Source organism: Arachis stenosperma, chromosome 3 (assembly GCF_014773155.1).
Source record: "Arachis stenosperma cultivar V10309 chromosome 3, arast.V10309.gnm1.PFL2, whole genome shotgun sequence".
In the NCBI taxonomy this organism is placed as follows: Eukaryota; Viridiplantae; Streptophyta; class Magnoliopsida; order Fabales; family Fabaceae; genus Arachis; species Arachis stenosperma.
In genome coordinates, this window is record NC_080379.1 from 8,135,444 (window position 1) to 8,153,824 (window position 18,381).

Below are 18,381 nucleotides of genomic sequence, written 5' to 3' on the forward strand. Positions count from 1 at the left end.
ATATATGATTCTAACTCAAGCTTCTAATTAAAAATTAAAGATATATGTATCTTCTTAAATAATCTTACAAAAAATATTAAAGAATTATAAAAATTTATTATTTTTATTATTAATTAACTATTAATATTTAAAAATATAAAATCAAAATATAAAATATATTATTGATTATTAGAATAAATGAATTAAGTTGATGACTAAAGTAATGACTAAAAATAATAAATTTTGATGGCTTCTAATATTTCTCTAATCTTACTTTAACTATATTCAAAGATGATTTATTGTTAAAAGCTATGATGTATGGACATGAGACATATATACATTCAAATTTAATTTTTTTATAAAATACAGGAACACGATATATATAATATAAATGAACTTTTTTAATTATTTTTAATAATTTTTTAATTATATAAAGTATTTAAAATATTTTTTATTTTAATAATTAATAATATATATTATTTTTAAATTTATTTTAGAGTAAAGTATTATTTTTGTCCCAAACATTTGGGGTAAGTCCCAAAGTTGTCCCTAACATTTCAATTGTCTCCCTAACGTCAAAATTGGCTCAACGTTGCCCTGACCGTTAGGAATCCGTTAACAAAATTGACAGCGGAACAAAATCGAGAAAATTTTGAAACATTAGGGACTTAAATAGAATGAAAACGTTGGAGAACAATACATAAAAATAAATTTTAATTTTATCCTTCAATAATATCAATTTTTTACCGTACATAATATTCAATAATTTTTTAATCACACCTAAGTAAATTACACTTAATCACATTACTTTTATTTTAAATAAATTTTTTTATATTTTTATATTAACTTATCACTTTAAGTGTAAAATTGTAAAAAAAATTATTTAGAATGAAAGTAATGTGATTAATTGTAATTTACTTAGATGTGATTAAAAAAAATTGAATATTATGTACAGTAAAAAATTTATATTATTGAATGATAAAATTAAAATTTATTTCTATGTATCGTTTTTGTCCCAACGTTTTCGTCCTATTTAAGTCCCTAACGTTTTAAAATTGTCTCAATTTTGTCCCACCGTCACTTCTGTTAACGAATCCCTAACGGCAGGACAATATTGAGTCAATTTTAAAATGTTAGGGACTTAAATAATACGATTGAAATGTTAGGGACAACTTTGGGACTTACTCTAATCGTTGGGAACAAAAACGATATTTTACTCTTTATTTTAAAAATGCATATTAAGAATAAAGTTTGACATACTAACACGTAATAGTATTTAAGTGTGTCTAAAAAATAATTTTTTATTAAGACACAATTGAATATAAAAGATATACATATCAAATAAATATCGATTAGTGTCATATTTAAAATATATCTAACATGATAAATAAAAAAGTGCATGTACTCCATAAATTAATAGCTACTCATTTTTATTCAGCCGTATTTTTTTTTAAATTTAAATCTTCTAAATTTTAAATTTTTATTTTAGAGGATAAAGTAAGATCTCTCACTATTAAATGTTTTTTCTCTTATATATTCTCTTGATTTTATATATGAAATAAATGATGATAAATCATATTTACCTTCTAAAATGAAATTTAAAATTTAGAAGATCCAATTTTTTTTAATCATGTCAGTGTTTTATTTTTGTTATTCAAATAGTAAAATATCTTGATGTAATGAATATGCACTGAACAAATAAAATAGTTTTAGTTTTATCTTTGTTTCTTTGTTAAACAAGTTTATAATATTTTAGAGTAAAGGACAAATAGGTCCCTTGACCTTTTTTTCGCGGATATTTTTGTCTCCAAGAATTGGAAAATACATTTATATCTCTGATCCTTCTAAAACGCGGACAAATTTACCCCTCTATTGAAGTCACCCAGTTGGATCCAACAGAAAATACTGACGTAGATCCCGTGACGCTGACCTAGTCATTACGGGATGACACGTGGACTGTATCTTTTAAAAAGAGGACATATTAGTCCCCACCACCAAAATGAAGCCGTTTCTCTCCCACCCCTCCAAACACACTTTAATTTCCCATTTCAACTAATATTTCAGATTCAAACCAAATCAGATTTAGATTTTCAACCAATTAACAACTTACATCAAGTCCAAGAATAACAACATCTTGAGCTACAAAAAGTGTCATATGGCTGGTGAGATTGAAGGGCGTAGTAAGCCAGCGACCGGGAGGCACATTAAGCTGGCCACCACCTTCTTCCCCAACTTGAAAATCGCAAAAACGGCCCTCTCAAATGCCTCAGTGTTGAGGGTGACACCATCGCCGACACTCCTGAAATCCATCAAGTTGAAAGCCACCGGCCTCAGCTTGGGAATCGGGCACGGCGGGAGGGTCCAACCGAAGAGGAAGAAGCCTCCGACGACAATGTTCCTCTGCCAAATGAAGACGGAGGCGAAGGTGGCGATCCAGAGGACGGTGAAGAGGGTTCTATGGGAGGTTATGATTGCGGGGAGACAGCGCTTGAATTCGAGTCTTTGGTGGTGGAAGCGGCCAAGCGTTGAGGTGTCCACCATCATTGCGAACACGGAGTTGGATTTAGCAGGCGGCGGCAATTTGGGTGTCTGCCAGCATTGATTTTTAGAGGGATTGGAGCTTCTGAATCCAAGATTGTGAAGTGAGTGTGTGAGAAATGAAGGATCCTTTTTGGGATTTGCTTCGATGGAGTGAATTCAAAGGAAAGCTCTGTCTCACTCAGTTGGTTGCTCAGACAATGATGGCGTCTCTTTTTTTATTCATTAAAATTGCAAAACCATAGATCATGGATCCTTAACCGAAATCATCACTCTTATAATTATTTTATAGTTTCAACACTTTGGTTAATTGCAAAGTAATTAATAACCCCTTGAAAAGCTATTCCAGAATCATCAGTTTCATGTGGAGGCAGCGCTGAGTTCCAATAGCGATCCTTGCAAAGGTTGGTTCTGTCGTACTTCTTGATTGTGGCCAAGTCACCAACTACTGATGGCGGCGGTCTTCCCTTGGGAGCGCGAAGATGAGACTAGAACAGAACAGTATGACACAGTGATTGTGGAGGGTGCGCATGGGAAGGGGAGTAGAGAGTGTTAGGGTAAGCGAGGGAGTGGAGAGGGAGGGGGATGGGGCAAGGAGAAGAGGAGCAACGTAGGTGGTGGTGAAAGAGGGAGTCAAGGGGTAGGAGGTGGTTAGGGTTGGAGGTGGCTGAGGACAGTGACCCACTTCACCATTTCTGTAGAAGGATTATGGCTCATAAATGTGAAAGATTGGGGGTCTAGGTGGGAGGACTACTATGTCCTGTTTTGAAAAGCTACATGTTTTAGTGTGAGAGGACTAATATGTCCTGTTTTAAAAAGTTACATGCCACGTGTGCTCCCGTAACGGTCAGGTCAACGCCACGGAAGCCATGTCAGCGTTTTTCGTTGAGTCTAATGGAGTCACTTTAACAGAGCGGTAAATTTGTCTGCGTTTTGAAAGGGTCATAAACATGAATGTATTTTCAATCCTTGGGGACAAAAATATTTAAAAAAGTCAGGGACTATTTGTCCTTCACTCAATATTTTATTTTTCTTGAATTTGCTTTTTAACTTTCTCCCCCTTTTTCTCTTGCAATTCTCTTGTCTATGCTCCTGTCTTCCTCTTTTCCTATTCTAAAGAGTTAAAATTTGAATCTTTTAAAATAAAAAATCAATGACACAATAAAATAAAAGGCTAATTATCATTAAATTTATAATTTTTATTATATATAAATTTTATTATTTTAATTTAAATTTATTAATTTTTACTTTATTATTTTACCAACTCTTTTAGTTTAAAAAAACTTGATCCAAAAAATTATAAAATGAGATATAATGAGATATGTTTATAAAATGGGCTACAAATAAAAAAGCTCGAGCAATTTTTTTCTTTTGGCACAATAGTAAAAAGAGAAAATTAAGCTAAATTGAAAATTTTATTCAGAGTATAAATTTGACCATACTGCATGAACATAAAAAAAATCACTAAATTTATCATTTGTATAGAATATTTGTATTAATATAATATAAATATTAAAAATAAATTAAATAATATATTATTTAAACACAAATATATAATGAGTGATTTTTAGTGTACACACAATATTTTTCAGTATATAATTTAAAAAAATTATGGAAGAAATCATAGTAGAATAGTATAAGCTATTATTCATTCTATAATTAAAAAAGATAAAAATAAAAATGTTAAAAAGGCAGTTACAAAATACAACCCTTATTATTAAATATTAATAGAGTATAAGTCTGATTATCTTAAGCACTTGTTCAAACAACAAAATTCCCTCCTTTTTCCTTCCCCTATATTATAATATTACATTGTAATGGCTGCCGATCGGTATTGTTCATATACCACCAATTTATTATTATCAATAATATTATTTCAACGTTACACATATTTATTGGGAGGTGTTTCCTATATAGCGGTGCAATGAATACTACTAAATAGAATAACAACAAACACAAGGCATTCCATTTTCCATCCAACCAACTATGAGCTACTGACTACTGAGAGCTCAACTTCTCTTGCTCTTTCAGAGCAACTGAAAGAAGGTGAGGAAAAGAAAAATAAAATAAAATAAAAAATACCAAACTCTGCAAATTGTAACCCAATGTACACTAACGAAGACAAATCATGAAAAATAACTTGGTCAATATTAACTTGTTTTACAATATTTGTTACTATTATGCTTTGTCAAAGTTTAGTTCTCAATTTATCTTTTTTTTTTTAATTTCGTATAGTATTTTTTAATTTGACACATAAAGGATTAATTTTTATGAGAATTTAAATTTTATTTAAAGATTTATCATTAATTAATAAAGTATTGTATATAGCAAGCACGATGATGATTCTCAATTTACCAAATTAGTTACAATTAAATAAAATAAAATTGAATAACACTAAATATTAATAATTAATGAGGTCAAACAAAAGGCATATACACCAATTTCATATATGATTGAAATCTGTATAATTTCCTTTTACACTAATTATATATATATATATATATATATATATATATATATATATATATATATTATAAAATAACATAATTTAATTATTTAGTTAATTTCTATAATTTTATTAAATTTATAATTAAATTTATACATTTTTTAATTAGATTCTTATACTGTCGCAATTTGTCTGCACTACTGCAACGAGACTATGTCTTTAGTTCTTAAAAGTTTTTTTTTGGTGTTCTCTTTTTTTTTTTTTTTTAATCTCATGACAAAAGAAAAAATTACATACTTCTAAAATATTGCTGATAACTAAAAACAGGAAGTTCTAATGAGTATTTTTCTACAATCATTTTTAAGATATCTAATATATGTAATTGATTTTCCGGGAAAAAAATCACTTGATTTCTGTTTTCGATTTCTCTCCCAGCACTGCTACTTGCTTTGACCCACTTTGGAGAGAGAGAAGAGAGAGAAAGAAGTGGCATTTTCGATTTTGGTAACTTCCTTCCGCATCCTTTCTCTCCCTCTTCCCTTTCGTTTCCATTAAACAAACGACACTCACATTTTTTTTGTCCAAAAACCATAAAAAGCCACCCAAAAACCCTCTCTCTCTGTGCGTGCCCAATTCGAAAGCAAGGTTTCTTCTCTACCCACTTCTCCCTTTGCATCCAATTTTCAAAAAACCCCTGCTATGATCCTAGTTTCTTCATGATGGAGTTTGTGGGCAAAATCGTGAAGAAAGAGGTCAAAGGTGTTGGGTTTGTCACCGGAACCGTCAAATCCTACGACCCTTCTTCAAGTTTCGTCGAGATCCTCTACGACAACGGCGATTCTGAGGAGCTGGAATCAAACGAAGTGGTTTTGCTTCTTCAACAAGCTCAGCCGGAGCTCGCTAAGCCAAAGACTCGGGTTGGCCGGAAGCCTAAGAAGCGCCGCCGTGTTGAGAAGAAGGCCGGAGCTGGAGACAGTTCAGGTAATGCCAATGGAAATTTAGTTTTGGAAGTTAGTGAAATTAGGGATAATTCGGAAGTGAACGGTGAATTAGGTCTTGGAATTGAGGAAAAGCTAGGAAATGGGAATGCTAATGCGAATGGGAGTGTGGAGTTAATTGTGAGTGATGGAACTCTTGGGAGGGAAATTGGGGTTGAGGGGGATTTAAATTTGAATAAGGATGTAGCCGTAAATGGAAGTTGTCTTAGGGATGAGCTTGATTTGAATTCTGGGATTAATCTCAATGAGGATTTGAATCTTAATGATGGGTGTGGTTTATTGACTTTTGATGGCACTGAGGTTGGTTTAACGAGAAGAGATTGTATTGACTTGAATTTGGATGTCAATAATGACGATGATGTCAGCATGAATGGAGGATCTTTGGGCGGCAGGAAGTTGCAGCGGGAATGTAATTTTGATTTGAATGTCGAGGTGTGCGAAGATGTAAAGGAAACCCGCGGCGATGTTGCCAATGGCAATGGTATTTATGAGGCAAATGCCATATTGGGTAAGATGGGTCAGCTCCAAGGAGACATGACAAATCTTAATCAGAGATCTATGGAAGTTGATGATGTTCGTAGCGATTTGATTGAGGTTTCCAAAGATTTCACACCAGAGGTAGATCATGTTTCTGCCAACCATGCAGCTACAGATGCTTCTTTGTGTTCGATTGAAGGAAAGGAAGACAACGATAACAGAGGCGATATAGCAGCTGTTGGCTCTCTTCAGGTTTCAGATGTTGTTTCTGTGGAGACTCAGCAAATGGATAGTCCTTGCGAAGCTGGTTTAGTCGTAACTCATGAAGACCAAGAGGAGACAGGAAGTCTTAGCAAACAAGGAAGGGGTCGAAGGAAAAGAAGAAAAATAGCGGATGAACTAAATAATACCCCAGAGACAGGTTTAAGGAGGAGCTCTCGCCGGGCATTAGCAAGAAAACATGCTTCAAGCGTCATAGTGTCACTGGAGATGGATGATCCTATGGTGTCTGTGGAAACCAGTGCCATGGCAGAAGAAAAACCTGTAACTGTAATATCTGGTCATGAACAGTCCAAAATTTGTCAGGCGAAGTTGCAATTACCCCCTTCTTCCCAAAATTTAAATTTAGATGATGTTCCTGTTCTTGAAGTCTTTTCTATTTATGCTTGTTTAAGGTCATTCAGTACTTTATTATTTTTGAGTCCATTTGAGTTGGAGGATCTTGTAGCTGCTTTGAAGTCCGAAACCCCCAGTGTATTATTTGATAGCATTCATGTTTCTATTTTGGAAACTCTGAGAAAGCATTTGGAATACCTTTCCAATGAGGGTATCCAATCTGCATCTGATTGTCTGAGGTATATTTAATTTGAATTTTTCTGTTGTCATCCTTGTCAGTATGTTTAATTGTGTTCTCTGCATAAGTTCTTCATTTTTTCTATTTTTAACTTTTTGTGTAGGAATCTTAATTGGGATTTTCTGGACATTGTCACATGGCCTATTTTCATGGCCGAGTACCTTCTGATTCATGGTTCAGGATTTAAAACTAGCTTTAATCTTAACTACTCAAATTTCACAGCTGACTATTACAAACAACCTGTGAATGTGAAGGTTGGGATTCTTCAGTATCTCTGTGATGATATGATCGAAGCAGAAGCAATAAGGTCTGAGCTTAACAGGAGATCGTTGATAACTGAGAACAGTGTTGGTTCTGATCAGAATATGTATTTTGACACTTGTAAGAAACGGAGAGCTGGAACAGATGTGTCTGGTGGCTCCTGCTTGACTGAGGAAATTGCAGATGACACTGACTGGAACAGTGATGACTGCTACCTTTGCAAGATGGATGGTAATTTAATATGCTGTGATGGTTGCCCTGCTGCATTCCACTCCAAGTGTGTTGGAATTGCAAGTGACAATCTGCCTGAAGGGGACTGGTATTGCCCTGAGTGTGCAATTGGCACACATAGGGCATGGATGAAATCACGTAGGTCACTTCGAGGAGCAGATTTGATAGGGAGTGATATTCATGGTCGTCTTTATTTTAGCAGCTATGGTTACTTGTTAGTGTAAGTGTTCATTTATTTCCTTTTCTAGGTAATCTTCATATCATTGCCCCCACCACTTGTTAAGTGTCTTTTGTTATCAAATATTCTTTGTCAAGTGACATAAGTTCTTTTATAGGAATTAGGCTTGGATTTCAGCAGTAATTTTAGGCTGTTTGCTAGGTTGGTCTACTGTTTCTCCCTTCTTATCAGACATGATTGATGCCTGGCATCTAACTAGATGACATTCTGATTACTTTCATTTCAATCGAAAACTTACTCTAAGTGTAGTTTCATTGATGAATGATCTTGAACCATTAAGTGCATTTTTTTTCTTGTCATTGTACATCGCACTCTATACTTTTGTATGTTGTTTGTACACGATCAAAGTTAATTTGCATGCTGAAATTTTTGCAGGTCGGACTCATCTGATGAGGGGTCTTTGTTCAATTACTACCACAGAAATGATCTACATTTAGTGATTGAAGCTTTAAAGTCTATGGATACTTCGTCTGGAGGCTTAATAACGGCTATCTACAAGCATTGGGATATCCCTGCTAACCCAAGTGTGGAGACTAGTAACTTGGTCGTCTTGAACCAAAGCTCCACCAAGAACCTTCGTGCGAAGGGTGAATCTTCTGCAATGAAGACATCTTTAGCTCCCATTACTTTTTCAGAAGCATGTTTGGTGAATAATCGTGTGGTTGATGAAAGAAAGTTAGATGAAAATTCTACAATTGACTGTTGTAATCATCCTGGCCAAGAGTTTCCTAAAGCTGGGAATCGCTTGGATTCAGCAACAACTATAGAAAGTCCCTGTGCTGTTTCAGAAGGATCAGCTGATACCACACAAGTTAGACCAGGCATCGAGAATGTTCAAATGAATGGGCTTTACGATTCCAATAGATCTGATGAGTCCTTGAATCAGTCAGGGATACCAGAAAAACATCATCCAGTTGGTGACAGTTCTTTGGTATCATCTAGCTTAGATGTGGAACATAAGAGGAAATTAAGATCTGTGGATGCTAGTTGTGCCCAATTGCCTGAAGATAAGGATACCTCTGATGTGCCTTTTGGAATAGACTATGTAAACTATTATAGCTTTGCCCGAACGGCCTCATTAATTGCACATGAGTTGATGAGTAAGTCACCTGAAAAGATAAATAAGAATATTGTATTGACTGAAGACGACATAATTTCAGAGCAAGTCAAGGCCATTATGAAGAAATCTACAAGCTTCTGCTGGCCAAGTATTCAAAACCAGCATGCAGCTGCCCAAAAGGAAAATTGTGGGTGGTGCTTTTCTTGCAAAGTTGCAAATGATGACAGGGATTGCTTGTTTAATTCTGTAATGAAGCCTGTTTGGGAAGTGTCTGAAAGTACTTTTGGTGGACTTCATCCCAGCAAGATCCAGAATGGACATCTCAGGGATATCATCTGTCATATTCTCTCCCTTGAGGATCGATTACGCGGGATTTTGTTGGGTCCATGGTTGAATTTACAACAAACTGATCTTTGGCATAAGGAGCTTATGAAGACCGGTGATCTTCGTCCTGCTAAAAAGTTATTGCTTATTGTAAGGATATTCCTTCTCTCCGGCATCAGCACCTTTTCCATTTCATCTCCGATTTCAACGTAGAAACTCATTTGGTTGACATAATTGTTCACCTCGTCTTTTATTCTAAAGCCTTGGGTTGATAAATTCTATACTCTTTTTACCATTTGCTGGTAGTGTAAAGGAAAAGGATATCTGTTAATTCAAATATTGTTTTTACAGTACACAAGTGATTGGAATTTTAACCCAGACCATGGTAAGGGTTTTATTCTGTTTCTTTCTAGTTGCTATATATATAAGCGCGTGCGCAAGAGAAAGGGAAAGGTGTCCATATATTTGAACTGTTCTTCCAAAATCTCTAGTTTTTAGCAGTTTATCTTTTACTCTGTTTTCTCTTGTTGATGATGATGATGACTTCACATAATATAATCCTCATTGTTTCTACCTACTTTCTCTAATTGGTCATTTATCTTTTATATAAAAATAATATACAGGCTTTTGTTATGTTTATTAGACACACACACACACAGATTACTTCTTATATGATGTCATGATACTTGCAACAAAAGAAGCATATCTTTTTTTTTGGTTGGCTGGGTAACATCATCTAGCTTTCGAGTTTATACTGTTCTCTGAATTCAGTTGTCCTCAATATTTTGTCTAACATTGTCTAATATAAAAATTTGCAGTTGGAATCCAATTTGCGGCCTTTTGCTTTTGCAGCAGATTGGTTAAAGCATGTGGATTCTATTGGTACCATGGGATCAGCTATTCATTTTGTGGCCAGTTTACGCACAAGGCATGGTATTGGGAAGAAAAGGGCTAGGTTTTCTGATGCTGAACCCAATCCATCTTCAAACAATGCAAGCGGTTTGGGAATGTATTGGTGGAGAGGTGGTAAGCTTTCCCGGCAGTTGTTTAATTGCAAGAGTTTGCCCCGCTCATTGGTTGCCAAGGCTGCTAGACAAGGTAAGCAAATTGTTCTCATGTATGGTAGTTGTGTAAGATGTCTCGTCATCTTAATGATTGTCGTAAATTTATTTGGAATTTTTGCAGGGGGTTGCTCAAAGATTCCAGGCATTTTGTATCCTGAAAATTCAGATTTTGCTAGGCGAAGCAAATGCATTGCATGGCGGGCTGCTGTTGAGATGTCAACAAGTGTTGAGCAGCTTGCTGTACAGGTATGAGGAACTTGTTTTTTCTGTTTATTTTTGCTCAACTATTAAATAACTGAAACTCTTGAAAAATGAATGTTTACATAGTTTATTGGATCCTTGTTTCCAAATTAGAAAAGCACAGAACTCGTACATTTGGAGACTGGTTGTTCACTAATTAATTATTGTCTCAACAAAGTGCTTGGTTGTTGAGGATATCTTAGATTCCAAATGGGTTTTGTAAGCTATTAAGAAGAAGGCTCTCCCCAGTGAGAAAGCTGAGAAACTATGGGATGGGCTTACAATAAGTCTGGGTTGTTGTACAACTTGCTAGGTTGGAATTTACATTTAGAAGTACAAGAAGCTATTGTTTTAGTTAAATTGACTATTGAGGCCTTTGTTTTATTATGATGTTTCTGTACAAACTCATATTATGACATTAATCATCCATTTCAAATGGATATATGATTATATTTAGAATTTTTGTTTTGTGCAAGTACATCTGTATTTATAAAATAGATTGGAACTCCCATTTCATGCTATGACCCTACACTGTACGTTCCTAGCTCCGTTGTCCATTCTCACCTAGGAACTATACACTTGACAACCTTGGTTTCACCCCATGGAATCCAAGCACGAATTTCCCACTCTGGTTACCTGATAAAAATAGATAGGGGTAAATGTTATATTCCAATATATTGGAAACAGGAAAATCTGTGCATGTATCAGCTGTGGCTTCCCTTCAATGTTACACACTGGCCTTTCATAAGTGGTAGAAGCTGATGAAATTCTGACGTAATGAAATAATTACGAGTTGTAATCCGCTGTTGATTTTGCCATATTTTCAGGTTAGAGAGCTTTATTCAAACATAAAGTGGCGTGATATTGAAAATAGCCATCCTCAATATGTCTTGGACAAGGAATCTAGAAAAGCAGTTAGACTGTTCAAGAAAGCAATTGTACGCAGGAAGTCCACTGAAGGGAAATCTGTGAAGTACCTTATTGATTTTGGGAAGAGAAGGGCTATTCCTGATGTCGTTACCAAACATGGTTCTGTGTTGGAAGAACCCTCAAGTGAGAGAAAAAAATATTGGCTGGAAGAATCTTATTTACCCATGCATCTTTTAAAGAATTTTGAGGAAAAAAGAATCATTCGGAAGTCCGATGTAAAGAAACTTGGGAAAACTATTGAGATTGGTAGAGTTAATAGGAAGGTTCCTCAACAAAGAGGATTTCCGTATTTGTTTTCTAGACTGGAAAGATCTGATTGTCATCAGTGTGGGCACTGCAACAAAGATGTTCCTATCAGGTATTTGCAGTATTCACTCATCTTGATAAGTGCAGTGAGATGTTTCTTCCTTATTAATTTCTTAATTTGTTGCTTACTTATGTATGTACTTATCTCAAAATTGCAGGGATGCTGTGAGCTGCCAATATTGCAAAGGTGTGTTTTTATCCTTTCAATATGGCCTTTTTATTTTTCTTGATTTTGAAATGCACATTGGCTTTAATTTGTTTCACATGTATCTTTTAATTTATCCATCTAATTCTCCACTACTGTGGCTTTAAGTGGTATCTCACCGAATCTTGTATTGTCATCATTCAATGTCCTAGCATATGGATGTAGTCATAAACATGCTTGTCAAATCTGCTGTACAGTTTTTTTCGATGTTATTGACAAAGTATAGAAAAGCAGAAGTGTTTAGTCATGTTTTTCCAGTGACATCTCAACATACTCTTTTTAACTAAATTGGGGTGTTCATTTTTTTATAATTTCATGTTCAACATAAAGAAATATAAAAGACTGCTCCATAATTTGACAATAGTGATAAAAAGATTCAATTTATGGACAAAATTAAAGTGACAACCCTAAAATTGTTTAAAACATGGCCAAGTTATATGGAGATAATTACGTTTATTTCACTAAGTGGAATTGACTATATAGATTAACTGATGCCGTTGTTCTCTATGGAGTTATAAGGTCTGAATAAAATACATGCTTCTATATCGAGTATATGTCAATGATAGATTTGGAGCATAGTTGATTATATGTCCATAGTTTACTATATAAACCTTACCTTGGACCCAATAACAGTTAAAAAATGTCAAACATGGAATCGTAACACGAGATGGAAGCTTCTATCTTTTGCATGTAGTTTTATTCACTAGTATATAGATACTTATATAGTAACATATAAAAGCATAATAAGAACATAATTAAAAAAATATAAAATTATAGAACATTGTAATATATTGTTGTCTTTTGAGGTTGTATGATTCTTTACAAGCCTTATAATAAAAAACCTCTGGGCATAAGACAAACCTTACATCAGAACATAGGCATCCAATTTTAGGAGGCATTAGAAGCCAAAAACATGTAATACCCATTTAGCTCAGGTAGTGTAAGACAAAAACAAACAATTGATAGAACTAACAATTGTACAAGTTACACCCACCCACAACTCCACAAAATTGCTCCCCCAGCTTTGTCACTAACATCACAAAAAATGGTCCCATTGCCTACTCAAGTGAGAAAAACGTTGTGAGGTCACAGTGAATAGGCTTCAGAAGAAGTGAGAACATTAATGTGGGTGGCTGCTGGGTGAATGTCTAGGTTCGACGGGGATAAATTTTCAGTTGCTAGACCTAGAAGTCGCATACGATTAGAAGGGTTACATGCAGTGAAAATGCACAAATCAAAATCTCTACAAGCTTGTACATGATTACCTTAAATCCAATAGATCAAGTTTAGAGTTAGGAACCAGATCGGAGAAACAATGAAAACACGTAGAATCCTATGATTGTACGACTTGGATTGCAATTTTGACTACCACAACTATGCATGTCAGCAAAGTTTCCTTCATTATAACTAGAGCGATATTTTCCTTTTTTATCCAAAGTTTAGGGTTGGGTTTTGCCAAGTTTAACAATGTGCATACATTTGCTTTGGATGGCAAATCCTGAGTTATGTAAATTTTCAATGAACAGCTCTTTGTAAGCTTAATTCGTAACATGAAAGCCAAAATTGTTACCCTTGTAAAAGTTTAAGTTGTTAGGTGAAGGTCCCAAGTTTGGTTTTATATTTGTGACACAAATGTTGCAAAGAATAAATATTAAAATACTTTACTTTTTGATAGAATGAATTCATTGAGATGAAGTGATAGTACAGAAAGCGAGGAGGAACAATAAATATCAATGTAAGGATGTTTTCCGGCCCAAATAAAGCTCAGTTAGAGAAACTTCTTAGAAAAGATTGTGAGCTTTGCACCAAATGATACAGGTTATCGAGTCTTACCCAATCCATTTGATGTCGTAGAAATCTACTTAAAGATGCAGAAAGTCTGCTCTTGCCAAAAGCACCATATTCTGGGTTTAGGCTCTCCTTCAAAAACCATGAGAGCTGCCCTCAAAACTGATCCAAGGATCTAGGACACACCAACCTTCATCTAGAGAAATAAAAGAAATATCTCCCCATAAGTTCCCTAAAAATTGATATGAGAATTGTGCTATCCACCTTCAAGTACTTAATTCAAATTATATTTTCATGTGTGCTACGTCATTTAGTTTCTTATAATGGCAACTCTGGATGCATGCCATATAACATTTTAAACATGTTCCATACAGGGGTTTTCCTTTATGTTATTTTATTTTAAATAAAAGAAGTAAAATGCATGGAGGACAAGGGATCCTCAAAATGTAGAACAAATAAAAAATGACATCACTGAAACGATTATGCACAGGAAACCATAGCATAGTGCCTAATCCTATCCCACAAGATCTACTTTAAGGACATAAGAATTATGTTCCAACGAATACAAAAAAAAAAAGGGAATAAACTGTACATTACCATGAAGATTTGGCTTCTGTCCTCATCCAGCGGGACGAAGTTGACAAACCTAGTCAAAGATCTAGGACACACCCAACACTCGCCACAGAATACTTTAAAAGAAAGAAGGGGAAAATGAGTAAACAAAGCTCATAACACACACAGTGAGGAAAATTGCCTTTTGTGGTGCTATGTTTGTTTTTTTTTTTCTTCAATTAATGAATGTCATCTTCTGCAATGAATACAAATCGAAAGTGAAACAGATAAGCAGGAAGCCCTAAACATGGAATTTTATTAAGCAATTTGATTTACTAGGATAGGAAGTTTCAGATATTAAATTCTAATATAATTTGGAAACTATGGTAACTTTTACTTGACCTTATTAATATTTAGAGAGACCAACACTTGTCTTGGTCCATATCTAATAAAAGAAGTTGAAGAGAACAAATTAAATTTCATTGTTATCAGTATTTATTTTTTATTCAGTTTTGAACTAATGATAATTCATTAACATGAGCATAGTTTATATTTTGTATGTGTTACCAAGGACTGATTTTTATTTTCATATGCTCTTTCTGATGCTTTTTCTACATCTTTTGGGTTTATTATTTTTCAAGAACTATTGTAGTACTTAAACATCTGATCATTGTATTGTAATTTGTAGGACATTTTCATAAGAAGCATGTAAGGAAATGTAGTGGCACAAGGGCTACTAAATGCACATATTCATGTCACAGATGCGAGGGTGGGATGCGTGCAAAGACTAAAACTAATTCAAAAAGAAAGAGAGTTGACTCTAAACAGCAGAAGGTTGAATCACAGACATGTAAAAATACTCCCTCAGTTAGTAAGTCGGTGAGCCTTAAAGGCAATAAAAGGGCTTTGAGTAAGGCACGGAAGGCAAAATCTCAAACTAATAAGAAGATCGCACCAAGTGTACCACTTCGTCGTTCTACTAGGAAGGCCAAATCATTGTACATGTACAGTCAAATGAATGGAGGGCGGAAAAAAGGAATTCAAAGTAAAAAGAAAGTTGGACGTAAAAAGGGGAAGCAAAATAAATCAAAGAAGGCAAATAATCAGAAGCCGAAAGAAACTACTGCTCAGCAAGAGAAGTGTATGCCAACTACTGTTTGTAAGAAAAGAACAAACGTTTGTAGCAGCTACTGGCATAATGGTCTTTGGTTGTCTAGAAAGCCAAATGATGAACGGGTAGTGTTGTTTCGGGAAAAAAAGCATGTTTTCTCCTCTGAGGGTTTTTCTGCTGCCACTGATAATCCTAAATGCGGCATTTGTTCTGGAGATGGACCCGAATTACATTATATTGCTTGTGACATATGTGGAGGTAATTGTTATTCTTCTGTTTGATTTCTCCCTCTGGGGCTTAGGGTTGAATTGGAAAAGAAGAGGCTGACTTATTACAAATTATGGACAAATCTTTTAAGTGTATTTGTACTATGTTGTTTAAGCATTATATCGCCTGTCTGTTGTTCATTTGTTATGATATTGTCATGCCTTCTGAACACATATGTCACGATGCAGATTGGTATCATGGGGATGCTGTTGGGCTCACTGTAGAGAATTCCAGACAATTAATTGGATTTAAGTGTCATGTTTGTCTTCAAAGGCATGCTCCGATATGTCCCCATATGACATGTAAAGCACTGTCTCTCACTGGAAACAGCACTAAAGAGTGTGCTGAGGAACTATCAAATTCTGTATCTCTCCAGTTTCCGACTGAGGTATGTTTGCCATATTTAAGCCCAAATTGTTGATTGACCTTGTTACGTAGAAGGTGGAATGACAAAAGCTCAATTGAGCAAAGAAATGTTTGAAAATTTGTCTAGGCTTAGTGACTGCACATTGAAAGGTTTTGAAACATTAAATATTTAAATAGATGTTTTAGCTATTCAATCGTATTTGTACATGCTTCTGGAATTAGTTGTACTTTAGATGATTTGATGCGTAACTTGATTATAGATTTGATAACTTAAGCATTACTTTGCTGAGTTTGGAGAATTTAGTTGCGTTGTATTCGTTTTCGTGGAACTATTCAAGAGGGCGGCACTCACTTCTAGCACTAATATATTTCTGCGATAAATATTTGAACAAACACTCCAGGATGTATGCTTTTTATTTATTTGTGAAAAAATATGTATATTGCCCATGCTTGATAGTACGATTAATCTTTCGGTTCTGAATGGCTTTGATGACTGTGAATATATCCGATCTGAGATAGATTTAGCTTGTCTATTTTGTATATTCTCTTCAATTCTAACAAAATTGCTTCTGGGAAAAAAAGTGATGAATTCTCGCTACGTGTAAGATACTTACAATTGTTTATCTTCATTCCAGGTTTGATGATTTGCTTTGCATGGTGGAGATGAGATGCCACATTCTTGTAGAGTTTTTCTTCCTGCAAGATAAGGTGCCACATTTTATAATTTTTTGTAAAAACAGGATAGAATAGTGTTTCTAATGAGAGGGTCACTGTGGAAGGAATGATTTCTTGATCATGGTTCAACTTTGTGCCTTCATTTTCAACAATCTTGGAGGAGGGTATGAAAATAACGAAATGACAAGCTAGTGCCAAAAAGGCTAAGATAACTGTAATGCAGAGACGCCATAGAGTTCTTACACCAATTGCATTCATCATTGGTATTCTAAGTTCTAACCCATTAGAATTCATTGTAGTGGCATTCTTTAGTGTAGGTCTTTTTTCCTTTACTGGGAATTCTTATGGTGTCTTGGAGTTAACTTTCTACTAGGAATGGAGTATATAAATCATAGCAGATCTTAGAACACATAATATGATTATCACAGCAGATAGTAAATAGAATATTGCTCTGTAATAGAATTTTTTTTTCTTGCAGTGATGCCTGTCTGAGAAAGTTGGTGTCACTTACCACTTTGGTTTGATTTTTCTTAACCCTCCCTTTGGGTTCCAAAATCTATTTGCAGTATTCTCGTGTTTGCTTTAAGGGAGAAAAAATGGTCATGCCCCGAAGTTCAAAGTCCCAACCAGATATGAGAGGATATTTAATCTATTAAACAGTATTTAGTCCATGTGGTGAAAGGAGTAAAATAATTTGGCGATCTAAAATTGTTTTGTGAAATGCCTATTAATTGAATATCATTCTTAACAAATCATATTTGCTAGGAATAATTTTGATGGACTGAAGTGTTTTACGTTTTAACCTTATTGTGGTTTCTTTTTTTTGTAAAATATAGTTATGCTGCGAGTTAAATTGTATAATTGTGAATAACTGAATAATAACATGCAAAGATGAGAAGCTAAGGTGGAGCATATTTATAAGAGAAATGGCAAATCATTGAGCAGATTTCATGGCCCCATGGGAATGCTTTAGCATTTGGTTTACTTGTTTATTGTGTCCCTTTAGAGTGGAGCGATATTTCTTGAATTCAAAATATTTTGGTTTGTTTGGATAAGTTTCAATGAAAAGTTTTTTTTAATGTTTATTATAAAATTTTAAAAAAATAAAAATGATTTTATATTTGAATATATCATATAAAAATATTTTTTGTTAAACAAGTATTTTTATATTTTATTATATTATCACATTAGTAAAAATTTTTACATTAAATTAAACTTTTAAATAAAATTGGCAGTGGATTCTTTCGATTTTTAGTCTATTTCTTTATTGTTTCTAAATTCGTTTGCCCCATTGGCGAAAGTCATAAGTAGTGGTGAATCCGTGTCGCCTATGTTATAAAGTATATAACTTCGATCATAGGGATCAATTTCCAGTCGCATAGCCTCATAATAATTCTGTAAAGCTTCTGCATAATTTCCTTTGTAAAAAAGTTTTTTTAAAATTTATCTAAATATATAAATTTAAGATAAAA

General features: G+C 34.3%; 1 protein-coding gene across 3 annotated transcripts; it reads left to right on the top strand.

The window, feature by feature from the left end:
- The first annotated feature begins 5,388 nt into the window (after positions 1-5,388).
- LOC130970707 (DDT domain-containing protein PTM) lies at positions 5,389-17,937 on the top strand. 3 transcript variants are annotated; one of them, XR_009082096.1, is made up of 11 exons: positions 5,389-7,292; positions 7,395-8,003; positions 8,397-9,555; positions 10,224-10,503; positions 10,591-10,715; positions 11,537-11,997; positions 12,104-12,132; positions 15,179-15,859; positions 16,057-16,256; positions 16,870-16,942; positions 17,388-17,937. XR_009082096.1 is itself a non-coding variant. In XM_057896872.1 (10 exons), the coding sequence occupies exons 1-10, from the start codon at positions 5,680-5,682 to the stop codon at positions 16,873-16,875; spliced, it is 5,163 nt and encodes a 1,720-aa protein (XP_057752855.1). In that variant the 5' UTR covers positions 5,390-5,679; the 3' UTR covers positions 16,876-17,386. The 3 variants fall into 3 exon arrangements, 1 of the variants encoding a protein (XP_057752855.1); XR_009082097.1 differs by having other exon boundaries at positions 17,476-17,937; XM_057896872.1 differs by lacking the exon at positions 17,388-17,937 and having other exon boundaries at positions 5,390-7,292; positions 16,870-17,386.
- Positions 17,938-18,381: the final 444 nt, after the last annotated feature.